General features: G+C 49.7%; 9 protein-coding genes across 9 annotated transcripts; 8 read left to right on the forward strand and 1 right to left on the reverse strand.

Annotated features, from left to right (window-relative positions):
• Window positions 1–226: 226 nt before the first annotated feature.
• On the forward strand, window positions 227–803 carry VFPPC_18701 (hypothetical protein; the record flags this gene model as incomplete). The annotated part of the gene is made up of 2 exons (XM_022430272.1): window positions 227–419; window positions 460–803. 2 exons carry the CDS (start codon window positions 227–229, stop codon window positions 801–803), a joined length of 537 nt encoding a protein of 178 aa, XP_022285984.1.
• Window positions 804–2,706: 1,903 nt separating this feature from the next.
• Window positions 2,707–4,469, reverse strand: VFPPC_13093 (N-acetylglucosamine-6-phosphate deacetylase; the record flags this gene model as incomplete). Its single annotated transcript, XM_018290870.1, has 3 exons — window positions 2,707–2,974; window positions 3,169–3,839; window positions 4,086–4,469. The coding sequence occupies 3 exons, from the start codon at window positions 4,467–4,469 to the stop codon at window positions 2,707–2,709; spliced, it is 1,323 nt and encodes a 440-aa protein (XP_018149934.1).
• A 1,718-nt stretch (window positions 4,470–6,187) lies between these two features.
• VFPPC_01461 (beta-N-acetylglucosaminidase) lies at window positions 6,188–9,477 on the forward strand (the record flags this gene model as incomplete). The annotated part of the gene is made up of 6 exons (XM_018281290.1): window positions 6,188–6,279; window positions 6,398–6,516; window positions 6,696–7,976; window positions 8,042–9,270; window positions 9,323–9,408; window positions 9,465–9,477. The coding sequence occupies 6 exons, from the start codon at window positions 6,188–6,190 to the stop codon at window positions 9,475–9,477; spliced, it is 2,820 nt and encodes a 939-aa protein (XP_018149935.1).
• Window positions 9,478–10,502: 1,025 nt separating this feature from the next.
• Window positions 10,503–12,058, forward strand: VFPPC_01462 (rxt2-like protein; the record flags this gene model as incomplete). The annotated part of the gene is made up of 4 exons (XM_018281291.1): window positions 10,503–10,575; window positions 10,643–10,764; window positions 10,833–10,995; window positions 11,049–12,058. 4 exons carry the CDS (start codon window positions 10,503–10,505, stop codon window positions 12,056–12,058), a joined length of 1,368 nt encoding a protein of 455 aa, XP_018149936.1.
• Window positions 12,059–13,168: 1,110 nt separating this feature from the next.
• On the forward strand, window positions 13,169–14,104 carry VFPPC_01464 (phospholipid methyltransferase; the record flags this gene model as incomplete). Its single annotated transcript, XM_018281293.1, has 2 exons — window positions 13,169–13,229; window positions 13,590–14,104. 2 exons carry the CDS (start codon window positions 13,169–13,171, stop codon window positions 14,102–14,104), a joined length of 576 nt encoding a protein of 191 aa, XP_018149938.1.
• A 2,941-nt stretch (window positions 14,105–17,045) lies between these two features.
• On the forward strand, window positions 17,046–18,765 carry VFPPC_01466 (transporter protein smf2; the record flags this gene model as incomplete). The annotated part of the gene is made up of 3 exons (XM_018281295.1): window positions 17,046–17,262; window positions 17,339–17,849; window positions 17,907–18,765. 3 exons carry the CDS (start codon window positions 17,046–17,048, stop codon window positions 18,763–18,765), a joined length of 1,587 nt encoding a protein of 528 aa, XP_018149940.1.
• A 940-nt stretch (window positions 18,766–19,705) lies between these two features.
• VFPPC_01467 (VHS domain-containing protein) lies at window positions 19,706–21,255 on the forward strand (the record flags this gene model as incomplete). Its single annotated transcript, XM_018281296.1, has 5 exons — window positions 19,706–19,717; window positions 19,857–20,252; window positions 20,304–20,744; window positions 20,801–20,957; window positions 21,017–21,255. 5 exons carry the CDS (start codon window positions 19,706–19,708, stop codon window positions 21,253–21,255), a joined length of 1,245 nt encoding a protein of 414 aa, XP_018149941.1.
• A 1,041-nt stretch (window positions 21,256–22,296) lies between these two features.
• On the forward strand, window positions 22,297–23,016 carry VFPPC_13094 (hypothetical protein; the record flags this gene model as incomplete). The annotated part of the gene is made up of 1 exon (XM_018290871.1): window positions 22,297–23,016. The coding sequence occupies one exon, from the start codon at window positions 22,297–22,299 to the stop codon at window positions 23,014–23,016; it is 720 nt and encodes a 239-aa protein (XP_018149942.1).
• A 1,630-nt stretch (window positions 23,017–24,646) lies between these two features.
• On the forward strand, window positions 24,647–25,324 carry VFPPC_01468 (hypothetical protein; the record flags this gene model as incomplete). The annotated part of the gene is made up of 1 exon (XM_018281297.1): window positions 24,647–25,324. The coding sequence occupies one exon, from the start codon at window positions 24,647–24,649 to the stop codon at window positions 25,322–25,324; it is 678 nt and encodes a 225-aa protein (XP_018149943.1).
• Window positions 25,325–26,427: the final 1,103 nt, after the last annotated feature.

Below are 26,427 nucleotides of genomic sequence, written 5' to 3' on the forward strand. Positions count from 1 at the left end.
TGTATTTCCCTGCCTGGTTGCTTTCGAGGACCTGCCGCCACATTCGGCCGGTCGAGCGGATGGATTCTAGTCAAGGTGACGGTGGCGTCTACAGCTCCAAGAACCCGACCAGGGTCGGCAGGGTCTCTGCACTGGCAAGACGCTGCATGGCAATAACCCTTGTCCGTTGTCTTCTCAACCTGACTGCAAGAACTGGGGTCGGCAGGTTGCAAGCTCCAACTTGGTGATGCAGGTTTGCCGCTACAATGGATCCAAAGATAACCCAGCACCTGCCACTGTCGAACATACCGGGGACGGAGCAAGAACCAGACAAACCAGATTGCAAGGGGCCTCTGGTGGCGGCGGACGACGGCCAGAACCAAAGAAATATATTTGCGGACGTGGAGGGTCTCTTGGGATCTGCGGCCACACCAATGTGAGCTCCAAACCTTCCGAAATCAAGAATGGACAACCTGATAGGACGACAGCATCGGGAATTACAAGACACGTCAAACCTAGTTACACGCGAGCTGTCACGTTCTCAACGCCATGATGGGGAGATGAATCAAGGAGCAAGGCTCAGGCGGATGGCGGATGCGGGATGTAGATGGGGATGGGGATGGAGATGGGGGGTGGAGGGGGCAAAATTCGTGTGCGGGAAGGAAGCTGGGGAAGTTGAGGAGCCAAGGAACGCTCTATTTGGCCGCAATTGCTCAAGTGTCCTGCGCAAGTCAAATGGTGGCCCCGTTGGGGCCATCATGAACAGCAAATTAGGGTGGCTAAATGGCACTTGTGGACATCCAGCCTGGTTGCAAAGTGCTTGATGCAGACCACCATGACAGCCTCGAAAGGCCAGGTGCTCCCAAGACGCTCCCACAAGCAACGACTAAGGCTGCTACTCAACCCTCCCCCAGACGGCAATGACACCAACCCGTCCCAGATCTTCGCCCCAACCTCGATAGACCCCTTCTTTCTGGTCTTCCCCGCAATATATCGAAGGTTACTTGCTTTTTCTTCACCCTTCCAATATCGGTTATAGATGTTGCGGCGCGTGGACTGTCTCGCAATTTTTTGGAGAAATGAGCATGGGGGTTCCGAGCTAACTAACACAAGCAGCACGGAGAACCAGCCAACCATCCATCCGAACTGTGAACGGGAACCACAACGCTTTCTCAAGCTGGAAAAGAAAGAGTCAGCTCACGCGCGGCTGGGCCGATCACAGGAGCTCCCACAGAGTCGCATGGCCCCGAGGAGAACCAATCTGGTTAATCTGGTCCAACTGAAAAGGGCCGGTGGCCGGATAACCATTCCAATTTCGTTCCCCTGAACTTGGACCTGTTGATGAGAAGTGCTCGAGCTTTGCAGGTCGCGGACGAGCCTCCGTATTCCCTGCGTCGTCATTCAATACGGTAAACGGGTATAGTGGAAGAAAATGGCCCGTTGCCCTATTACGCAAGTCTGACCTTGCCTACGCAACCTTTTCTAATTAATTTGTAAATACTCCATAGGGCAACTCACAAGTATCACTCGTCGAGGTACTGGACCATAACGCACCCCAGTAAGCAGGTAATTGTAGCCAAGCCAAACGGAGGCGGCGCACGCGCCCAACCTTGTTCAATGTTCAAAAGTTGGTACAGCCTATTTAACACAGCAAGCCTTCCTCCACTCTCGCGCAGGCATAGGGCACTCCCGTAATCTTCGTTTCAATATCAACTCGGCGTGCGGCGGCTGTTTGGCTACCTAGGTTGTCTAGACAAAAAGCCCCAATATAAAAATGCCCAATGATGTTCCCAAGGACAGGCCGGTGAAACCAATAAAAGAATGCCCATTGAATCTAGGCTGAATGCCGTTTGCGCAAACTGCTTGTAGATCGGCGGATGGACAGGATAACCTTCCCTGGGCAGATGCCAAAGTATGTATGTCGGCGTTTTGGTCTCTCCGCAGTCAGCGACCGCCGCTACCGCTTCTGGGCTGGAGCTGGGGCCGGGGAACTTTCGAATGAGGGGCATTGCCACACAAACATTGTGCACAGACAACAACCTAGATTTAGAAGATGTTACTCACTGTCAGTTGGCTGCTCCTCTCCTTCTAGAAACATTGAGCTGTCCGTGTATGTGGTCTTTGCTCTGAGACATTCTGCTTACGGCGTCTCACTTGTCAGCCTGAGGCGATTCGTGATTCATCCGAGCTGAAGGAAGAAAGATGGCGTCCAAGCACAGATAGTAAGAGTCGCGAACATCCGATCGGATCACCGCCTCGCCGAAATGAGTTGGGATCTGTCAGCCAGTTCCTTCGTCAAGCAAGAACCAACGCCATCTTCTATTTTTGCCGACCAAATGGAACACCGAAAATAAATAGGAATAATCATAAGGCAATTTCAACCGTAAGAATGCAGAATAGTAATACGCCAGTCTATCTTGGAGTCCATCCTTATCCTGCCCTCAATCCTTTTGATGTGTTCTGTTCTGGTATATGTCATGCCCTGCCAAGTACCCTTGTCTGGTCTTCCCCCGCTTTGTGCTTTCTCCAACAAACGACAGAAAAAAAACCCTTGTCTTGAATTATGTACAATTGAGAACTGGTCCTACGTCTACGCGATTGGTTCAACTCTTTGCAGAGCTGGTAAGGATTGCCACAGGGCATACGGAGTATTCATGATGCTCGTTACAGTTTCAGGGAAATAGATGCCCCGCCTCAAAACGTCGCTTCATTGTCGTGCATGTTCATTCATTTCGTGGTGCTATTGTTCTTGTGCAAGAGACTGCCAAACTTCCAGACCTCGTCAAGCACGAGCTGCTTGGATCCAGATCCAGTGGCGGATTGCTCTTCGGAAAAGATGACGAGGTCTGCGTCAGCGCCAGCTTCCAAAGATCCCTTGATGCCCTGGAAACCAAGCATGGCGGCGGGAGTCGACGTCACGGCCCTGAGGGCCTGAGGAATGCCCGTGCCCGACCATTCTAGAAAGTTGTTGACGCATTCTAGCAACGTGATGGAACTGTGCCAAATTTGTTAGCATTTTGTGATGGCCAATAGTTTACAGTCTGATGCCCTGACGTGCATGCAGATGGCGAGATAGTTGCACGTCTGATATGAGCGGGGGAGCACAACTGTCTCACACACCCACGCATGACATGATGGTTCTAGTGACAGGGGGATTTGAGTAAAAAAGGATTGACATCTCAAACGAACCTTCCAGCAATGGTGTCAGAATTCTCCAACAAAAGGGTAGATCCTTTCTTGACGATATTACACGTCTGATCGCCGTTGGTCCAAGGATAAGCTCCGTCCGGCAAACCGACAAGGTGCATAGCATCAGTGACGAGGATGAAGCCATCGGGATGCGCATTAAAGGCAATCTTAATCGTCGTCGGGTGAAGGTGAATACCATCAGAAATGATGCCGAAGTAAGGGCGTGCCAAGTTCTCGGCCTTGCCCAGAACACCAAAGATGCCAGGGTTGCGGTGATGTAGTGGCCGCATAGCATTGAACAGGTGAGTGATCATGGTTGCGCCATGGCCAACCGCTTCCGACGCCTGTTCATACGTGGCTTCGGAGTGACCAACCGAGTATATGATGCCTCGCGAAGCGATTTCTGGAATGAGCTTCATCATCTGTCCGCGCTCCGGAGCAGCCGTGATCATCTTGACGGGAATGGTTTCACCCTCGCGCCGAGGTCGCAGGTTCTCTGCGCCATAGCAGGCCTCGATGTCAGCAAATGATTCCGCCTCAATCAGCACATCGACATTGTGAACTCCGTTCTTGGTAGGATTCAGGAATGGTCCTTCGCAGTGGGCGCCCAGGGATTCAGCGCCGTCCTGTGCGTCTCTATTCGCTCCTGAGGGTCCCAGGAATGGTAAGGCCTGCATCAAGAACAAAATCCGTGTTAGCAAAATATGTATTTTTAGACAAATTTTTTTTTTTCCTTTTGGAATTCTTTTTTTATGTTGTCTGTGATCATCACCGACCGACTTGAGGGCAGCGCCGCCTTGTGAACATGGCTGGAAATGCACCACTCGGTGCTGCTTCATCGGCAGGGATCGAATAATGCACTCGGCGTAGTCACACTTGCAGAAAGCCATTCAGATTTTGACGGGAAACCAACCCACCTTTTGGTACAGCTCGGGCCGTTGACTGGTAATTGTTGGGATGTAAGATGTGACACCGGTCTGGACGAGCAGCTTGTTCACCTCGTTGACCTTTTTGCCGTATTGGGACATGTCGTCGAGTAGCGTCGAAAAGTTGAAGCCGAAAGCGCCGTTGAGCTGGCATTCAATCATGCCGGGCGAGATGATGCGGCCGCCGAGATCGATGGTCACATCGGGAAGGTTCAGCTCATCAAAGAAAGCTGCTTGACTGTTGATGATTTTGCCCGTTAATGAGCTGACCCAAAGATCTTCTGTGACCAGAGCATCGCCTTTGACCAAACGGCAGTTGGTAAATTTGGTCAGGCCGTTCCTCGGCCGGGTCGGGGGAGATAGAGCGATAGGCATGGTGTTTTGTCGGAGAGCAGCTCCTTTGTGTACAAATAGCTTCTACCCAAAGATTGCTTGCTGCCGATGCCCAGGATCGAGGCAAGGAAGGGTCTAGAGGTATGTTGTCGATGAGGTATGAGGTTGTGATTGATGGAAGGTAGTTCAGGGAAAACAAGGTTAGAAATGGTATTATTCAGTGATGTAAGAGTAGCTAGCAGTCAAGGTTTAGAATGCTCTTCCGTGGGTATCGTGGCTGCCATTCCACCGTCCATGGACTGATTGTAGAGCTAGTAGATACAAATATAATAATAAGAGTCGATCCATCGACCCGTCGCCTTCATTCATGGTTACCAGTCCAAGGTATTCCGCCCCCGCCGTTCCGATGGGGACACGCCCAGTCATCCAGACACGAGGGCGAGAACGATGCGGCGGCAGGCTCTCGTGGTAACGACAAAACACCAGACCATACACCATTCACAGAGCCGGGCTAGAAAAGGTAAAAAAAAAAAAAAATACCTGGCGGGTTCGCCATCATCATTGTCACGGTGCCATGCCATGGCCCACGGTTGGCTGCCGAGCGGGTCCATTGACAGGCGGCGACTGAGCGGAGATGCCGGGGAGGGAAAGGACTGAATGAGGTCAATGTCAGTTTCAGTAACGGTCTGGTTGCAACTGGACTCAGAGTGCCCTCAGAGTGCCATATCGAGCTCAAGCTGTGAAAATGCGGCTACATCATTGGGACAAACGGTTTGGTTGGAGAGGGCCGCTGGCGTCCCCCATCGTGGCAGTTGTGGAGCGAGAAGCACTGTAACGAACGGGTCGATGGCGTTGGAGGACCATGAGGGGGCGTCGGAGCCCACTGTGTTGAACGATCTGATCTCAAACAATCATCAGTCTTGCCCATGTAACGTTGACTTTTTGCTGGGCTGCTTGTCACTCAATGCTGGTGCTTGCCAACACACTCCAGCAACCCTGGCCAATCTCCAAACGAAAAGAAAGACAAGAAGCAAGGGAAGAAAAAAAATCTGACAACACCGTTGTCTCGTCGATCCACGCCGTTGCCGCACCGCACCGCATGGAAGCCGCCGAGTCGCAGTCTCCAACCTGGTCCCTCTTCCCGGGTGAGGCTCCGAATGTGCTGGTGGAGAATCGGTGGAATTGGAAGCATCACTGAAGCCCGGACACCGGAGTATTTTCAAGCTTTGATGAGTGGGTGGAGGATCCAAGTGGGCCGCCCTGTTTGAAGGATCCCTGGTACCGGGTAGGTTGAAATCACAGACCAAGCAAGTCATCTAGAGAAGGCAGGCGGTTCAGACCAAATCAGAAGGAACACCCAGACAGCCAGCCATCTTATCGCCTGCCCGCCAAGGCTGCCGACATTGACCCGACCCCAGACCCTGTGAACGCCAGACCAGACCTGAGACGGACCAGACATCTGGACTCGCACCCGACCAGAGCTAGAGGCGGCTTACCAACTGTTTGGCTACATGTCGGCCAACCCCCCTCAGTCAGATCCTCAGATGATACAGCTAGGACATCCAACGCCGCTCAATCTGCCGAGCACTTGCAACTAAGTAGTACTCACACGCGTGTCCTTGTCAACTCTTTTTCAACGTCGTTAAGCTTCACAAGCCTGTTCCCGCCGCTTCCAAGTGCCGACTATCCTGTAAACCGGACGGCTACTATCAAATGAGTGCAGCAAATTGAACCAAGCCGCCGTCCCCGTCCCATTCACAATGGCTGCTACCAACTCCAACTCCAAGAAACCAAACTCCAACTCGAGCTCAGATGGGAGCGACTTGGACCCACTATGGCAGAATCTCGACTGGTATGTTTAGACATTTCTCTTCTGCTCCGCTCTGTTCTGTTCTGTGGAAAGAGACTGAATATCTTTTCGTCGCTGCCTCGACTTGTTGAGTGATATGATGGCTAACGCTCGTATGCAGGGCTATTGGGCAGATGCTGATTATGGGCTGGGATGGCACAGAAGTTACCCCTCAGATTAAAAGTCTTATCGAAGATCACCATCTTGGCTCAATCATTCTTACGGCCAAGAACCTGAAAAGTTCGTTTGCCCTAAAAGTTCTCCATTTGTCTCATACCATTTTGCGGCCCTCAAGTTTCACTCTTGGTGCTGGTCAAAGAGTCTTCCTGGCTGCCTGAAACTACAACATGTTCCCTCCGTTTGCACGTGTCAATGGACAATTATACAGGACTACAGGAAATACTGACCCGGATGATTAGATGCCCAAGAGACTGCCAAACTTGTCCAGGAGTTACAAACGATAGCCAAAAACGCTGGCCACCCGCATCCGCTACTCATCGCCGTGGATCAGGAAAATGGAGGTGTAAACAGCCTGTTCGATGAAGACTATGTTTGCCAATTCCCAAGTGCCATGGGCATTGCTGCTACTGGCCGCATCGAGTTGGCGTACGAAACATCCAAGGCTACGGCTACGGAAATCTCCGCCTGTGGTGTTAATCTCATGCTCGGCCCCGTCTTGGATGTTCTTAATAATGCCAGATACCAACCGCTCGGCGTTCGATCAACTGGAGATGACCCCCAGGAAGCCTCCCAGTATGGTCTTGCCTCACTCAACGGTGTTCGAGATGCTGGTATTGCGGCAGCCGGAAAGCATTTCCCCTCGTACGGCAACTTGGATTTCCAAGGCTCCAACCTCGATGTCCCTATCATCACACAAACATTAGAAGAGCTCAGTCTTAGTGCACTGGTTCCATTTCGCAATGCCATTGCGTCTGGTAAACTGGATGCCATGTTTGTTGGTGGCTGTGGTATCTCAAACCCATCCATGAATGTTGGCCATGCTTGTCTTTCAGACCAAGTTGTTGATGATTTGCTTCGTAATGAGCTGGGCTTCAAGGGAGTGGCTATTTCCGAATGTCTAGAAATGGAGGCTCTGAGTCACGATCTGGGCGTCCAGAACGGCGTTGTCATGGCAGTCGAAGCCGGCTGCGATCTCGTCCTTCTCTGCCGTGCATACGATGTCCAACTCGAAGCTATCAAAGGTCTAAGACTGGGTTACGAAAACGGCATTATTACCAAAGATCGCATCTTTACATCCATCAGACGAATCCTCCACCTCAAATCGACCTGTACCTCATGGGCAAAGGCTCTCAACCCTCCGGGTATCTCACTTCTCTCTCAGCTGCATCCATCCCACTTGTCGCTGTCACGCCAGGCTTATGACGAATCCATCACTGTCATTCGGGACAAAGAGAAGATGCTGCCCCTTTCTAACTCTATGCACCCTGGCGAGGAGCTTCTGCTGCTCACACCTCTGGTTAAACCGCTGCCTGCTTCAGCCATGACCAAAAGCCTGCTGGAATCAAAGAAGAACTGGTCGCAAGCACCAACACACCACGATTCCTGGGCTCACAGAGATCGCGAACGAAGTGCTATAATGAGCGGAGAAGGCGTATTCCGAGAGTTTGGCAAGAACCTTGCAAGATACCGCAATGAAAAGCTTCTTCACACGAGTTATACAGCAAATGGTGTGAGACCAGGTAAGCATCCAACCTTTGCAAACATCTTCTAAGAGCTATCAACTTATTTCTGACCTGGGGTTCAGTCCATGAAAACCTTATAGCCAGAGCATCTTGCATCATCATCGTTACAGCGGATGCGAACCGAAACATGTACCAAGCAGGTTTTACCAAGCATGTGGACATGATGTGCTCCATGCACCGCAGTAGGGGAAACAAGAAGCAGCTGATTGTGGTCGCTGTGAGCTCTCCCTACGACTTCGCCATGGACAAGTCGATCGGAACGTACATTTGCACTTTTGACTTTACGGAAAATGCCATGTCTGCCTTGGTGCGCGTTCTGGTTGGTGAGATTAACCCCATCGGCAGTATGCCCGGGACTCTACGCAAGAGCAAAAAGGTCCTCAAGTCCAGACAACACTGGCTTGTCGAAGAATATGACCGCTCTCGCGATTACGGCGGCTTGGACGATTTGGTCAAAGCGGTTCACAGAGCTAGCGCCCCCGATCTTCATTTCCTCAGGTCGACGCGGGCAGCTTCCTTTGAACTACACAACCCCAACATCAAGGAGTCTCACTTTGTAGTGAGAAATAGTAGTACAAATGCTCTTTATGGGTTTGTCGCTACATACTTTATTGGCGGTGTTGGTATCATTGGTGCTCTACTTGTCGACCCTGGTAAGCGCAATGTCTCAATTGGGCGATCTCTTCATCGACGGGCCCTGAAAAGCCTCAGCCAGCAGCGTGGTCTTAAGAAGGTCCAAGTCGGCATGTCATTTCCTGGTGTATTCCTGGGCATTCCTTTGGATATCGAGGTAAATACCGTCAAAGAATGGTTCAGTAACAGCGGATGGGACACCCAATTTCCTCGACGATTGACAAATATGATTATAAACGACCTCACAAATTGGCTGGCTCCCGAGGGGCTCTTGCAAAGCATTCAGAGGGCCAACATCAGCTTTGATTTGATACATGGTCTCGAAAACGCAGAAAGTGTACTACATCACGTTCGTGCAAATGCTAATCCAGAGGTGCTCGAGCTCTATACCTATGCCCTGTCGGAGAACAAAGCCTGTGGCATTGTCAGAGCAAAGGACCCGTCTGGTAACCTTGTCGGTACGGTCATTATTTGCCGACAAGGCAGTCCATTGGTGACATATATTCCCCCCTTGCTGTCTGAGCGTGGGGATATCGGTGGTATAATTGCCCCAATTGTGCCCTCAACACCACAAACGACACTCATCCTGCAGGGCTTGGCGCTCATGGGCGTTCGCCAAAGCAAGAGCCACAAAGCATCTAAGGCAGTGTTGAGTTGGGTAAGTTCTCCAAGTTAAACAAAGGGCGCCGACAACTTCTGACAAAGTGTAGGTTGTGGATGATGCGTATGAACCGCTGGTCGCAATGGGCTTTGATATCCTTCAGGCATTCGAAGAAATTACAAACTCTCCAGAAGTGTAGGCAACAACACCTGCAGTGTACTCTTATTTAAGCAATACTAACCAGCGTATAGATGCCAGGCGTAACGTGCAATGGAAGAGGCTTATATACTGCGGGATGGATTGGATGTATATGATATATTTTGAGGGAGACACATGTTTGCCAGATCTTGGTTTGTGAGTTGGAAGCCTTACGGGGTGTATTGCGATATCTTGATGTTTGTATACGATGGGTCTGTTGTGCTTGCAGACAAATACCGTTGCTTGAAATGAGGGACATTGTATGGCGAGCTTGGATGGATTTCCTGCAAGTTTATGCTTTTATTGATATCACTGCCTGTAAACACAGGCGTCGTTGTCCTTATCCTGGTCACTCCCAATATGTTAGTGTGTAGTCAACAACGGAACACTGCAATGCAGATTTTTGTTAGAACGATGTCCCAATTAGCCTATGAAGCACCGGCACGAGTTAAAAAATGACACCTACGATGAGAGATATGGTCTTGCAAGCTTTGCAATCAAATTATCTCTGTACCGAGGTAGTTGACGAGACCAAACATTCACTAGATCAACTGTAGGGTACCTCAGATAGCTGGGCGATAAGCAGCGGTGACGTATCATCCAGGAACGATAACGCTTAAATATCGGCAAAATACCACTTCCGGCGTCGGCGAAAAAAAGTCCCGGAGACTTGCTCTCAATTGGTTGAATTTTTGCAGACTGGAGCAGACGGGATCGAATGTGTGGCCAAGAAGGAAGGAGGTACGTACCCAAGTCCAGCTGTGGGAGAACTGGATGTCTCTGCCAAAAGATGGTTATGCCGCTGTGCACTTGCGCTCGTGGTCAGTCCCCTCGCTTTCGCGGTCACGCAGTAAATTTGCTCCCTCCCATGAACCACACCCTCCTCAGCCCTTAACTTCCGATTCTATGACATTGATATCGCTCCTTGCCGCAAATCAGACGTTACTTTCAAGTTTAATCAGCCAAATAGCTCTACACACCGGCTCACGGCCACAGTGTTGTGCCTTGCATCGCGCACCAGGCCAGCCTCAGCTGGTGGCATCATCGACGAAGCCGTCGACACCCTCACACAACCCGATTAGCCGCCCGTCATGGCAACGCAACAGATCCTGTTTGCGGAGACGATTGCCGGCATGAAGAAGGCTTTTAAGAGGAAAGCTTATGGTGAGAACTTCTCGGACACGGTTCTTTCGTGCACCCGAACCATTGGCTGACCAAAAATCTGCTACAGAGTCTGATTCCGATTCTGAAGTTGAGAGCTTCACCAACCGAGGACACAAGCTTCAAAAAAGAGCACGATTTGCACACAAAGGGCAATTGGCGCCGACTGCCGGCCCAAGTGCGTATAAAGAGGTATGAACTCTTTTGTCGGGTTGAAATGCGTCCTGCGACGTGCTAGTTCCTGACGACTTGTTCACTAGGCTGTCGACTACGCCGGCGTCCGACGAAATATTCTATATCGGAACCCACCTCTAGTGGACGACGAGGGTTATGAAATACTGAGCGACGACGACGATGACCGAGTAGAAGATGCTGAATTGGCCGCTGCCGAACTCAACCCATACTCCAACATTCTCCTGGATCGTGAGTGGGCTTCACAACTTTGAAGCTAGCATCGCAATTGACATTTTGAATAGATATTCTCGCACCTCTTACCGCGTCGACCGATCTACCACATCACCCGACACTCTCCAAACCTTTCACTTCGAAGACTCTCGATGAGCTCATCCATCAAAGCTGCACTCTAATGCGGAAAGAGAACCAATCATTGTGGGAGGTAAGGCATTTGTGGACCTCGCTTTGTGGCGATGGTGTCTGGATGCCTTGCGAAACAATGGTAGGCTCGAACGACATTGATTTATACTCGGACGAGCATGTGGCTCGCTTCCTACAGATTTTGTCCAATGGCGGAGGTAAAGGATCGCCTACAGTCGTCGTGAATGGGGAGTCGAACCCTCATATTACGAAGAATTCAATAGGTGTGACCCAGAACCAACTGCTGGATGGCACCAGTGCAGATGGTGATGTATCCATGGCGGATGCTGCCGGCGCTGGCGAAGAAGAAAAGGGCAAGGAAGTAACGAGCACCAAGGAACCGACGGAGGAGAAAGCCATCGGTGGAGAGTCAAAACAAACAGATGACAAAGAAGGGAGTACCAATACCAATACAAATGGGAATGGTGATGCCCAAAGCAAAGAAAATGCAAAGGACGCAGGACAGCTAAGCAATGCACAAAAGGAGCAAGCTGGGCCGCTTCTCGCATCAGAAGCAGATGAGGCATCGTTTGTACACCCCATGTTTCTTCCGCCAGCTAGTGCCAAACCCGACAGGAACATGGGCATTCCGGAGAATGAAGCTGAGGATATTAGACGGCTACTGGCACTTTACGTGCAAAAACAAGAAGAGGTGACCAGAGGGGCAACCAGGCTACACCAGGGTCTGTTGCGGGCTGAGAGGCTCCGCAGCAATGTGCTGCATTGGGCCAAAGCAGAAGCACATTGTGGACCAAATAGGGACATGTCTGACGGCGAAGATTGGTACGATAAAGAGGAATGGGGGCTGACGGAAGATTTAAAGAAGGGCCAAGATGAGGAGGAGGAGGATACGACGACAACGGGGAAGAAGACCAGAAACCGTCGAACATAGCATTGATACCACAGCGTCGGCCATGCGGCAAGGTGCTTGACGATAGATTAATGACATTTATGACCCATCAATCGATTGAAGTCTTACGATGCACTTGCCTGAGCCTCACAGTGGCTGGTGTTCCATCGGCATCAGCGTGCCCTTGCTTCAGTGCTACTTACAGTGACAGCCTCACAGAATTGACGAGGCACATGCTACACGAACCTCCCAATACCACGAAATGCGAATCGGTTCATCGATACTAACACTTGTCCCGCAGATAGAGAGCCGTGTGAGGGAGGTCTCGGGAGAGCTAATGTGGTGATGGTAGGCCGTCAATGGCGGAGGTTGCCCACACCGCATCTCCACATCGGAACGGACGTGGAGCTGCCGCAGGACAAATTCGGTGGGTATTGAAGCAAAAGAGTCAAAAGTTCAATGCGATTATAATGCCGGAGATTCCAGTGTGATCAATGTTGCTGGCAAGGGAATACACAGGGGCTTGCTCCGTAGTGGCCACGGATCGGTTTTGTTGAATGACAAGGGAGAAGACAGACATGAAATTAAAGCTGTAGAAAATGGCAGGCACTGTTGTGAAGAAGCTTGTGACAGTGGGGCTCCTCAACGAATTGAAGTCAATTGACATCAGCTAGGCAACAATTCAACGGCCCCGCATCGTTTTTACTGGAGCAGGCGGGACACGGGAGCCACTGAAGCGCTAGAATGAGCTCCCCCCAGATGCCAGCTTCGCCCCAGTCGTCGCTGCTCAATGCTCAATGACGCCAGTCGAGGTCCATACCGCCTACTTACGGCCTGGCCTTGGTCTGGTGCGCGTGAGCCTTGGCCGGATAAACATGGAAGGCAGAACTCACGCCCAGCAAGCAAGGGCAACTGGACAAAATCGAGCACGTCTAAATGCTACGTAAACACCTTTTTAATTCTCGCAATTTCCTCACCACGCGTATTTTCTCTCCCTTTCCTATTCTCTTTCCCCACCCACTCGGTGCAGCCTGCCCCAAGAAGCTTTTACCAGCTCAATAGGCTATCGAGTGCCTTGCGTGCTTTTCCCAAGTTCGTGTTACAGGTGGTCTTTTGTGTTCGGTTTGCTACCAAGTCTCAAATCCGTGCACCATGACGTCGCTTCTCGGTAACCTCGTCGACTATGTCGACTTTAGCAAGACGAGCTTGCTTGGTGAGTTGAATTGATGGCAGCTCGAGTGCGGTTGAAGCCATGTGACGGTACTGTGACTGATTCTTCCTGTGTTTGGGTGAAAATAGTATCTGCAGCCTCTATTGCCTTTAATCCGCTGTGGTGGAAGTGAGTAATGTCTGTCCATGCAGCCCTTCCGGAAGCCCTTTTTACTCCTCCGTTTGCCGATGACGAAGATATCGCTTGCTGACAACGTCTTGTGTCGTCCTTCAGTATTGTTGCCCGACAAGGTTCGCCTCCCAATTTGCCTTCTCGACAAGCTACCGAAGCTGTGTGCCAAGGGCCATCTGTGAACGGTCTAGCATAATGATGGTTGCCAAACTGACATGAGAAATGCTGTAGAGTACCACAACAAACTCCTAACGAACCTGTTTGGCGGCAACTCCAAGGCGGCCAACTATGGTCTTGCTGCTGCCATCTTCTCCCTTGGCCTCGTTCGCGACTGGTTGTTTAAGACTGCTATTTCGGAGCAGCCATCACACCCTTTGCTTGACAGTATCTACACGCAAGCTGCCGCCTTCACATTGTTCGCTGCCGGTAACACCCTCGTCATTACCTCAACATACCGGTTGGGAATAAGGGGCACTTTCCTTGGCGACTACTTTGGCGTTTTGCTGGAAGAAATGGTGACTGGGTTTCCTTTCAACGTGTCCAGTGCTCCCATGTATGTGGGCTCGACCTTGAGCTTCCTTGGAACTTCACTGTACTATGGCAAGCCTGCTGGTCTTTTGTTGACGCTGTGGGTCTACCTCGTGTATGTCGTTGCTCTGCGGTTCGAGGACCCTTTCACGGCAGGCATCTATGCCAAGCGGGATCGCGAGAGAGCCGCTGCCAAGTCTGGCAAGAAGCAAAAGTAAAAACATTAAGAGCGATTATTCCTTGGCTTTGGATCCGTTCCATGGCCAAAATCTTTGTGCTACTCTCATCCTGACTTCGGAGAACTGCCCATTCGAGTATGGATCCCGAGATACAAAAGATGCAACCGTCGGTGTGGTGAGGGTCAAGCCAAAAGGGAGGTAATGACGAGCGAGACGCGCGTACATTGATACCCAAAACTGCGATTCAGTCGGTCGTACAAAGCGGTGTTATTTGGGGGCGGTCTTTCAACAGGCTGCAAATTGAAAGGAAACGAAGGGAAACGAGGACAGGGCGTGTTGGTTCCAGGGAGTCTGGTACATTGCCGATATCATCAACCAGTCGGCACGGCGCACGGGGATAGAACGAAATCGAAATGGGTATACACAACAGAATTGATAATTTTGAAAATAGAAGCGGTCAGGTTATCATGCGACTATGAAATTTAAACTTTTCTCTGGCATCATTTTATAAAATGACGGGGTGTGATGTGACGAGTGGACCTGGACATTGCGTTGCTGGCTCGGTGATGGACTCCGGTTTCCTCTTCACCACGGACCAATTTCTTTTCTGCGCACCACCTTCTGCACCAAATGCACCAAATGCGCATGTGCATATCACACTATTACTTGGAGGATTGTCACACAAAAGAACTGTGACCATGACTATCAGAACGAATGGCTTCGTGATACAACGGACGCAGACATCGTCATCATTGTGTTACCGAGCGTGGCACGCATGTTACACTACGTCTGGTTGGTGCTGTCAGAGCTATTGAGTATTCTGTATAGCCATTGAGACTTGTTGATCGACGCTTCTCGAACATGTAGGTTGCAACGCTAGATTGACGCTAGATGGTTGAGAGTAACCGCGGGTTGTGCTTCATACGTGTTCTTCCGGTTTGGTCTATGGTTTGAGAAGTACGACGTACATGCTTTGTCGATGGAGTGGCGTTTCTTCGTGCTACGGGAACATGGTAGGAATTGGAATACGTGAATGCAAGATAAAGTGAGACTGAACGACTGGGGTGTTGGGTGGTAGAGGCTAAGCTTGATGTCCAGGATTGCGAGATTTTGAGCTAATATACGGAGTACCCATATACCCTGTAATGGCTTTTCCCAGAGTATGTATAGCAGAGAGAGACGAAAGGACCCATCGGGAGAAGTTATGGCCAACAGTTGGAGGTGAGAGGTATTAACTTTCCAATGATCCTGGGCTATCACCCTGGATGCTGGAGGATGTTGGTGTAAATCCCAGGCTGCGGCATGAACACTTTCTGTTGCTGTAGATATTAATAAAGATAAAGCTGGCTGTTGGTTCTGATTTGGAATAGTGAGACCATTTACGACCAAACTCCAGATACCGTACATGATCAAAGTGAATCATGATGATGGATGGTTGGCCGCTATCGGCACGAAACCATTTGACGACTGGACAATGTAAAGCGATGCAGGGGTCACCACGTTGTGCTGTAGATCAAAGGCGAATCGGCACCTCTGCATAAGCAGAAGCATGGACATCTAGATCCATTGATGTCCCTTGCAAAAAACTGCGTTGGGCCATGTCGTATCCCGCCCATACAAACAGAGTACTCCCTCGATACCTGATGCAGTTGCAGCAGACGCCAAAGCATGCCATGCCGGAGATGCAAACCTGCAAACCATTGATTCCTCAAACTCGAGCATCCGGATAATGTGGTCACACGGGCCTAATCGCGCTGATACATGCTTACCCAATATTCCATTTGACAATAGTTTGTAGTCCTCGTTCTCTGGCTAGCATAGTAAGCCAGTGTCACGGTCTAGTATCACCAACATCTCACGTTATCTCGCTCAAAGGCGGCGGCTGTGCACCCACAAGCTCCAAAAGCTGGAGCCACCAAGCGAACGGATCTGGCTCCATCCGCGAGATCTGAGCCAACCGCCACCGCCGGCAGCGGTTGCACAGCGTTCGTTTCGGTGCGGAGAATGGGCAGGTTCAACACCCATCGGGAATCGAGTCCGACCGGTCTGTGCCGGGGCAGGGGGGCGTTTTGCTCTGGAGTTGGATTTTCGGATGATTTGTGCCGTGGGAAGTTGGTGAGCGTGGTGGCGGGGGGGAAAGAGGACTTGTAGATGAGAAGGGCCGTTTGGTGTGCGGTGCTGTGAGAGAACAAATTAGATATGTGTGGTATATAAGTCGTGCTCTTTGGTCTTTTATTTTGGTTCTTGTGGAAGCAGATTTGTCTTGAACTTGAGAGGAATGCTCGTCGCACAGCATTGACGGCAAGACAAGACAAGACAAGACAAGAGTCGAGAAGAAAAGCAAAGCAAAGCGTGGGTCCAACGTCACGATTCTCTCGGGTAACACCGGAGCCTGCGCTCTTCTCCGTCTCTATCCATCCATCGGCACATTCTGCAAAAACGTCGAGGTCAAGTTAGTGCCCCCGAGCAAGCAACAAAGTCTTGAGGTCATGCGCCTAAATTGAAACTCACTGGCCATTTTATTTCCTTTACTTATCCCTTCATGCGCAGGTTCTCTTCGCAACCAAGTGCTGCATTCATATTTTGAATAAGCCCAGCAACCTGCAAGCTGCATGCCAGACCGCAACCCACAAACATCAATCTGAGACCTTTTCGCCAAGACCAATCTTCTGCAATCATCCCTGTCGCTGTCGTCTTGGCCGCACATCTCGAAACGGCAATTCATGATCGCTGCCCAGCAATCTATTAATACTCGCCCTTGATTTTACACATTTTCGCTGGACGTCGAAAGCCCTTGATGAGCGGATTGGAGTCATCGAGACGTGGGCTATTGGGACAGTTTTCAAAGACTCGCTGATTGAATGGCGAGAGTACGCACGACGGGTTTTGTGAGTTTTGCCTTGAGGTAGGCGGAATTTGGCACCAGATCTTGCAAAAGGAACTATTTCTTCAAAACGAGATCAGTGGGAATTCGGTAGAAATGAACGCCCACGGTATTCAGCGCAATGATGCGCAGCAAGAACAGTCTGATTCTTCGGCTTCGGCTGACAAGAATGCCGTTTCGGTGGGGGACAATGTTGTCGGTTCGAGATCGGGGAGCGTGACGCATGCAAAGTCGGCGTTGGAGAAGGCGAAGCATCGATTTTGGACGTTTTGCAAGTTTATCGGGCCGGGGTTCATGATTTCTGTGGCGTATAGTGAGTGTTTGCTGATCAACGGCCTTCGACTACGAGCTCGGCGGACACACTTTCGTGATAAACTAACATAATCTAGTCGACCCTGGAAACTATGCCACGGACATTGCAGCCGGTGCGTCCTACCAGTATAAGCTACTCTTCATCGTCCTGCTCAGCAACCTCTTCGCCATCCTCCTCCAGTCACTCGCCATTCAACTCGGTACCGTCACTGGTTTGGACCTCGCATCGGCATGTCGCGCCTATTTGCCCCGCTGGTTGAATTACTTCCTGTACGTGCTGGCTGAAGTTGCCATTATTGCGACGGATATGGCCGAAGTTATCGGCACAGCTATTGCGTTGAACCTATTGATTCCCAAACTGCCCCTTGTGGCAGGCGTTGCCCTGTCCATTGTAGACGTCATGGCGATTTTGATCTTTTATAGACCCGATGGTGCGATGAAGGGGCTGAGATTGTTCGAGCTGTTTGTGTGTCTTTTGGTTTTGGGGGTCGTAGTCTGCTTCTGTATACAGTTGAGCATGATTACCGGGAATGTTAGGGACGTGTTCAGAGGATATGTCCCTTCCAAGGAGCTCGTTGAGTCGCAAGCGTAAGTCTCCATTGAGCAATGATGACCGACCTGTATAACGGAACTAACAATGGACAGACTCTATCAAGCTTGTGGTATACTTGGAGCGACCGTCATGCCTCACAGCTTGTATCTGGGCTCTGGTATCGTGCAGCCCCGACTCCGGGATTACGATACCAGGCATGGCCTTTTGCCAGTTGAACCTGCCTCTGCCGCGTCCTCTGCAACCAACGACGACTTCCTCGATAAGGCGAAATACATTCCGTCTCAGGCCGCCATCAAGCATTCGCTCAAATATTCCATTACAGAACTGGCCCTCGCGCTCTTCACCTTCGCCCTGTTCGTCAACTCAGCCATTCTTGTCGTGGCCGGCGCCTCGCTGTACCAGAACCCAGATGCGCTCGAAGCCGACATCTTTGGCATCCACGCCCTGCTGTCTAGAAGCATCTCGCCTGCCGTGGGCACAATCTTTGCTCTGGCGCTTTTGCTGTCTGGCGTTTCTGCAGGAATTGTCTGTACCATTGCAGGACAAATGGTCAGCGAAGGTGCCATCAACTGGAAGCTCAAGCCTTGGCTGCGCCGACTCATCACTCGCTCCATCAGTATCACGCCATCTATCATTATTGCCGGGGCGGTGGGCAGGCAAGGATTGAATACGGCGCTGACAGCTTCCCAAGTTGTTCTCAGCTCTGTGCTGCCATTTGTCACACTACCCCTGATTTACTTTACCAGCCGTTCGAGATATATGACTGTTTTACCGGGAATGGCACGATACTACAATGAAACAGAGGATGAGAGTCGTTTAGTCGGAAACGGAAGTGGCGGCGTGAACATGTCGAATCGGTGGTACATTATTATTCTGGCAATGCTGGTGTGGTTGGTCATTACGGTTATGAATGTGGCCAATTTGGTGTTGCTAGGTCTTGGCAAGACTTGATTGTGTTTCTTTCTTGTTTGGCGTTTTTTTTTTTTTTTTTTTTGTAGTCCCTGCTGGGATAGGCATCACGAAGCGACTTTTGGATATTACGCACATACACAGAGGTAGACTTGACATTGGTACATACAGCATGGGTAGCGTTCTGCTAGTAGGTCAAGAAGGATTGATTTGATAGCATGCAGCCACGAGGTTCCTAAGTGACAGGGTTATGAAAGTTAGAGTGTCTGTTAAATTAGACTTGATGGGGGTGGTGTAATCGGACAAGGAAACGTTTGAACAAGTGCGAAACACTTGATTGCCATTCATTGCACGTGTCTGACAATCTCGGAGGACACATGAATAACAGCTACCAGACACTATTGCAATGAACACGCCAATGCAGTGGTAACACCATGACAAAAGAGTTTGTAGGGAAGTGAACCTACTATTTATATTGCGCCTACCCACATACACTGAACCCCACCAACATTCGTCATTGTGATCCAGTCCTCAAGCTCAGCTCAACTCAGCTCAGGCCAAACACTAACATAAATTACACCCCGCATTCTAACTCCCGCGCCGCAGGCCTTAGAAGCTCCCACCACAACCAGAACACCATTCACGTGCACCATCCGACCACCATCTGGCCAGATACACGCCTCGTTTTGCTACTCGTAGCTTCATCCACTTCGCGACCAGCTTGTCCCTAGTAAATATCCTGGAATAGTGTCTTGCAGCGACAAGGACCGCCAGCGCAGCAAAGTCGCATTGCGCCCCACCTTTGTCGTATCAGCAGACTTCAGACGCCGCCAAGCTTTCCACAGCCGCTGGTGAGGAGAGTTGAAGCTTCGAACGTGCTCGTAGGAGCTTCCGAGAGCTTTAATACACGGATTATACATCGCCCTTGTGTATTGGCGGCGAGAAAGCCTGGTTTTAAGCTACGGGCTCTGGGTAGCCTGCCATGTTTCATGCGGTATGCTTGTCCTACCATGTACAAGAAAAGCAGGGCATCGTTGGATGATGCGATACTATTTTGTCGTCTCATGACATCGATGCCATGTTCTCTTTCACTGCCCCAACCAAAACTCAGAGCCCCTCCTAACACTACCCAGAAGAAGCCGTACTCGGCGGTCACCGTCACCGTCGAGAACCTCACCTCCGAGTCCTACCCCGAAGACGACCTCAGCGGAATCCCCGACCTCGTCGAAGTCATCAAGCTCCAGGCTTCTGGTCCGACCGAAGCAGCACGCGCGATCCGCAAGAAGCTCAAGTATGGTAATGTGCATCGACAAATTCGAGCGCTCGTTCTCCTCGACGGACTGATTCAGAATGCGGGATCGCAGTTTCAGCGTGCCTTTGCAGATGAGCCGCTGCTGGAACGACTGCGTGTGTGTGGCTCGTCGGATTTATCTGACCCGGCAGTGAAGAAGAAGTGCGGAGAGCTGTTTCGGGAGTGGTCGCAGTATGCGAGTGTTCCGGGGTTGGAGAGAGTTGCTCGGTTGTACAAGGTACTATTTTGCAGTGACGTTGGAAGGATAAATCTTGCTGATGATGTTTAGGAACTGCCCAAGCGTAAAGTCGCCGTGACGCGGGAAAAGAGCAAGGTTATTCAGGAGACGGAGAATCCGTTTGGCGACGATGAGGAAGAAGAGGCGGAGAGAGCGAGCGAGCAGAGGAGACAGGGTGCTGCCGGGCCATCTGACCGATTCAGTATGAGCAGCGCAATCGACAACCATGGCGTCATGATGCCACCTGATTTGGACTCGAAAAAACACAAGAAGAGTAAATCCAAGTCCAAGAGCAAAGGGGGCCGCAAATTCGATCTCGAGGCCGAGAAGGAGAAGATGAAGTCTGTGATTGCGGAGTCGTCCATAGCGTCGACTGGGTTGATGAACTCCCTGCAAAGTATTAATCGTGAGAAGGAGCGGATTTCAGAGAATCGAGTCGCGACGCAGAATTTCGAGGCGTGCAAGCAGCTCCGACGTAGAATATTACGATATGTATGTCTCAACTTACTTGGGTATGCTGTGGATTTCATGCTAATATCGATTTCAAGATTCATCAAGTGGAAAGCGAGCAATATCTGGGCAGTCTTCTCCACGCCAACGACGAACTTGTACACGCTCTCATGGCATACGAACAGCTCGATCACTCAATCGAGGCGGATAGCGATTCTGACGATGAATTGGCAGAGCAAGCGCACATGTACCGAAGTATGTTACCTCAGTTTGAGATGTCTCGTCTATTGTCACATGGCTAATAAATCCTATAGTGATTACGCAGAAGGCGCAAGAGGAACGGACAGCAGCTGGAAATGCGCCCGATATTTCGGGGCTGTCGTTGCAGAGTGCGCCCAAAGTTCCGCCGACTAGACCTCCTCGTCCTGCAGCGCCGGTGAGAAAGGCATCTAGTGTGACTAGTGAGGAGGAAGATGACGATGATGATAATCCGTTTGGAGATAAGAATGTGATTTCTACGCCGGCTGCGGAGAGGGCAGAGCCACATTGGTAGGATACTGGCTGTACGAATGCATCTGTTTTTTAAGTTTGTGTCGTTTTGGTAGTTTGTTGCGTGTTTTACATTCCCGGCATGGATCAGTTGTTAGCACTTTATATCAAGGGCGGTGTTGCCTACGCATATCAATCTACATCATACAGCTTTCTCTACATAAATACGTGCGGTACTACAGTACAGGGGTTTATGTGTGTTGCCACTTGCTATGTAAGATTATACATAGCCCTTTTTCTCGACCGCATCGTCCAAGTGTAATGTCTGACTTGTGTCTGCGAAGTCGTCTCCAATGACGCAACTTAGGGTTGGCATACATCGCTTCCACTACTACTACAGTATAGACAGCAGTGGCTTCCGTAAAACTACACATTTTATGCCGAACAAACCAGAGTGCAGGATCTGGGATCGTACACAGCCAGTTATGTAAGTGTATGAGCGGCGTAAGAAGCTGAAGAGGCCGCTGACGACGGTACCCTTTCAAGAGATCGACTGTTTCGTCCTCGTGCCTCAAATGATTGTTTATTCTTCAATAGCTGAATGCTGGTGATCAGATGGCGATCTTTAGTTCACCATTTGTCCCCGTGCTTGTACGTTCCGCTCCACGCCGCATATATCGAGTTCAAGTTAGATGCGGATGTTCTTTGCTTATTGCCATTTGGAATAGCAACTATGCGTTGTCAGTTCAGTTTAGTCCAGAAAGGATATCAGGAGTTAGTAATTCACTGTCTTGGCCGTCTGGTAAGACTGACGTTTATATAATGTCTATTTGCTCCCAATCAACTCACCGTTACTCTTCTCCCATCGCATCAAGACCACGAGCTTCGAGCCATCGGCGGGCGTTGAATCAAAAACACCCGAAACGTGCAATCCAACAATCTGCGCTCTCTATCCTCTTTTTTCCCTCACCCTACATTTTGTCTTCTCCTTCTTGGTTACTTTCCTCTTTTGAAGCAGCCAGTAAGAAGAAAAGTCCCTTGGCTGACTGGGAGAGTGGACCGTCTCGTCGAAAACACGTTGGAGGCAGAACTTTTGACAGAGGATATGGAAACAGGGCAGCCCCCGGCCGATGCCATCAATCAGAGCGACCTGGACTGGTTGGTTGCGAGACTGGGTCACTACAGAGAACAATTGTCGAAGATACAAGTTTTGATGGAGGAATGGCAAATATTGTGCTTGTTGGATATTTCCGCCGGCGGGATCAACGTGACGCGGCTGGCATATATATTGAATGCACATGCGGTCGAGACCATCGAAAAAGACCATGACATCCAATGGGAAGACGTGGTAAATGTGGCTAATGCGGTGCTCAAGGAGCCGGTTTTCGAAGTCACGCAGAAGAGATGGTACGATGCTGGGTGCCTTTTTCTCCGGCTGAGCTATGTTCGCGCCATGTGTGAAATGAAATTCCCAAAATTAGAGGCTGGTACACCAAAGGAAATACTCAAGGATCACTGTCCTGCACGCCTAGAGGCCGACATGAATGTCTACCACCCCGTCAGCAGCGCTAAATACCTGCTCTTCGGCTGGGTCATCTTGCAACAATACTTCCAAAAGGAGAGCGAGGTGTTGCCACACACTTATCAAATGGCCGCCATCGAGAAAGAAACCTTGGAGAAGATTGCAGGAGACCCGGAAGCCTGTAAGTCGGAACTACGAAAATTGGCGGACGAGGTCGGAGGTCTGAACCAAAAAATGAGAAGCGAACTTGTGCCCATAGAGCTCGAGTTGCACATGGCAAAGTCCCAGGAATCTTTGGACTAACTCAAACCGAGACCGGGACTGGGAAGGAGCAAAAGATGAGAATTTAGACCTTGGTACTGAAGAAACGGAGCTCGATATGTCACAAACAACCACATGTGCTATTGTTCCTAGCTTCTCAACGAAGTCTCTGTTTTGCAAAGTGGCTTGAAGCACTCGGTATAGATGTGGGCGACTCATAATGACCATCTGTTTGGATATAAGAATGTTTTTTCTACATCGGCTGCTGGGAAGGGAATTGAGTTGGTAGAATAGATAGCTGAAATACATTTATTTCAAACTTGATGTTATTTTCGTAGTTTATTGCGTGTTGTTTACATTCCTGGCATAAATTACGTATTAGCACTTTTTTATCAAGTACAGTATGACCCGCATACATTTATCTGTATTGTATAACTCTTTCTACATACACATGCGGCGTCAAAGTGGCAGGTTTATGCGTGAGGTTAATTTGCGATACAATATTCAACGCAACCCCCTTATGGACCCCAAGATATAGCCTAGTATGATGCAACTTAGGGGTTAAACAAACATCACTTTTCGCTGGTTCCGGAGCATAGAGAGTAGTAGTTCAATTGAAAATTGCACGGAAATTACGGAATCTTCAGCTGAGAAAGCCTCAGATGTAACGATTTGAATCGGACTCAGCCAGTACATAAGCGTTGTGAGGAGCGCACGAAGATGAGGAGGTTGCTGACAACAGCAGACCGGCAAATATTGCGTTTCGTTCCCTGGAATAGGGGGTGTTGATTCAATGCTCAAATGGCTGCTATTTCAGATCAACTACAAAAGAAACTCTTGTCGTCACAGCAGACGATCAATTCATTGCTTGACGCATCGTCACTGACTGATATTCATGGCCACCTTTCACACAGGGGATGATTCACTGTCTTTGTAGCCGGCTGAAGGTGTGAGACTCCGATTATTCTGCGTCTTTGAGCTCAATGGTCGCATGCTAGCTAGGAGGTCATCTGAATCTACCGATCACTAAGATACGGGGAACTTCCAGTCTCCTTGGTGGTCATGGAGTAAACCAGGCCTTCGCCGTAGAGCACCAAATTAAGTGTCTTTGCTTTATCTCGTACCACTTCAAGGCTCAAAACAGGTGACAGGGAGATATGTACGTACCACCTCTAAGTTTAGCTACGCTACCGTGCGACTCCGCCTTCAGTTTGACACAGTTTGATGAAAGAGATGGTGGACAAGACCTACTCGAGTCTCAACTCCTATATATAGCCAAGGTTAACCTCAGTTCACTGTTTGTCCTCATGCTCGTACATTACGCGTCATGCCACATGTATCAGGTTTGCGTTTGACGGTGAATGTTCTTTGCTTGTTATCGTGAGAATGGTCTTTGTGCGTCATCAGTTCAGTCCGGAGAGCTTGATCCGGACAGAGCCGATACATTCACTGTCTTGGCCACATGGTAAGTCTGGCGTTTATTTAAATCCTTGCTCCCGATCAACTCACCGTTGCTCCTCTGCCTCTCGATCATTATTGCAACCGCCGAGCCCTCAGCGGACGTTACATCCCAAGCATTAGCGGACTTGTGATTCAACATAAACTCCCCTTTATACTCTGTCTTTTTGGTATTTTTGCTATGGAGCCAGTACACGACCAGAAAAAGCCCATCATGTTGGAGGTAGATTATAACTCGGAGCTTAAAAACGCAATGAGCTCCTCGGAACGGCTGGTCGGAGACCTCGACATAAAACGACTGATTTGGGTTCCAGACAAGTTTGCAGAACCAAAGCTTCGTACGCGCGATCCGGAGGCACGCATATATCCAGTGAGCTGGAAGATTGTGGTCCAAGTAACTACGGCAATATTCGGTAGACCGATTTTCACCAATGAAAAGATTAAATCACTTGAAGCTGGGTGTCTGTTTGTCGCTCTTTGCCTTCGTCGTGCTGGAATAGAGGACCCGACTGAGGGTTTTGGATATAAATGGCGGAGTGAGATACTTGGCTGCGAAATAGCAGACAAGGAGAACAGTGATCACCGGCCCATCCGCGCCGATGAGTACCTGGGCTTCGCCTGGGTATGCTTCCTATCGGGCTTGGCTGACTATAGGGCCGAGGAGCCAGTTCCCCAGCTCAAGGAAATCCCAGAAAAAACCTGGTTAAAAATGGTAGAGGGTCTGCAACCAGGTGTCGCAGAAGAAGTTGTAAAAAAGGCCCAGAAACTGTGTATTGAGACAGCAAAGAATTTGAGGAACGACGCTTTCGAAAAGTTCACCAAACACCGCGACAATTTGCTGGCTAGGGGCATTGAAATGCCCTGGAAAAGACGCGCTGGGCCGCATTGGTAACCGCGTGCAGGGTGCTATGGAGATGGTCACTACGATGATGAGGGCATATCAAAAACAGAAAGAAAGCGAAAGGGAATAAGAGAATTTACTTGCTGAGGGAATAACGAGGGTCTCTGTGGTGCTAAGTGGTTTTGAAACAATCGATGTTGACGCGGACGACTGAGGGTTGAGGGAGATGTGTATGTCTACTTCGTGATAGATAGAGCATTTACTGGTTATCGTCCTGATGACACATGCAATGCATTTGAAACAATAAAAAAAATGTAGATTGTATTTGCGTTGATATCTCGAAAGACATTGTGCGGGATTATGTTGTACTCACGCGGTGTTTATATCAAGTGATACAGGGTACTTGTGAGATTCTCCTTTGTGTCTTTGTTGTTTCTTACTCTAGTATTACATGCTCAACATCAGCCTTGTGTAACCATTTGACTGGTAAGTTGAAACTATAATGGTAATCTTTTCACAAATACAAGAGTGTAACCGTACCTACCCATATCGACTTCAGGCTTATCGGAAACAGGTGGAAGCATGACTTCAGACTTACAACATCAGTATACCTAACATCAACGCTAACCTATATCAGGATTAGAAAGAGCTTAACCATGATATCAACCTTGTTAAATGACACTCATAAACCAACTCTCGTATCAATACAACGTCAGCATATCTTATACATCCATATCATCCAGTAATCCCAAACCAACCTCAACCCCCTTCCAACAACCAATCCCACCACACAACAAAGAATAACCTCATCACCCATCCCCCATTCCCCTCACCCGCTCATCCATCCATCCACGCTCAGACCACGCCAGTTGTCAGTTTGCCACGCCAAGCCAAGCGCGCAAAAAAACCACAAAAACAACAACAACTCCTCCAAAACACACACCTCACGCCCCCCATACACCCCCAAAAGTCTCCGAATAAGCGGTGAATAACAAAAAAAAAGGACAACCAAAGAGTGAAAGGAATGGAAGAACCCCCATTCGCAAAATCTCCCCCGTCCTCACGACTTATGTCATACCCCTTTTCGCACGTAGCACCATGCACCACCTGCCAACCTTGTATCAACCTGGCAACTTTGGACTCTTATCTGAGAA

Source organism: Pochonia chlamydosporia, chromosome 1 (genome assembly GCF_001653235.2).
Source record: "Pochonia chlamydosporia 170 chromosome 1, whole genome shotgun sequence".
NCBI lineage: Eukaryota > Fungi > Ascomycota > Sordariomycetes > Hypocreales > Clavicipitaceae > Pochonia > Pochonia chlamydosporia.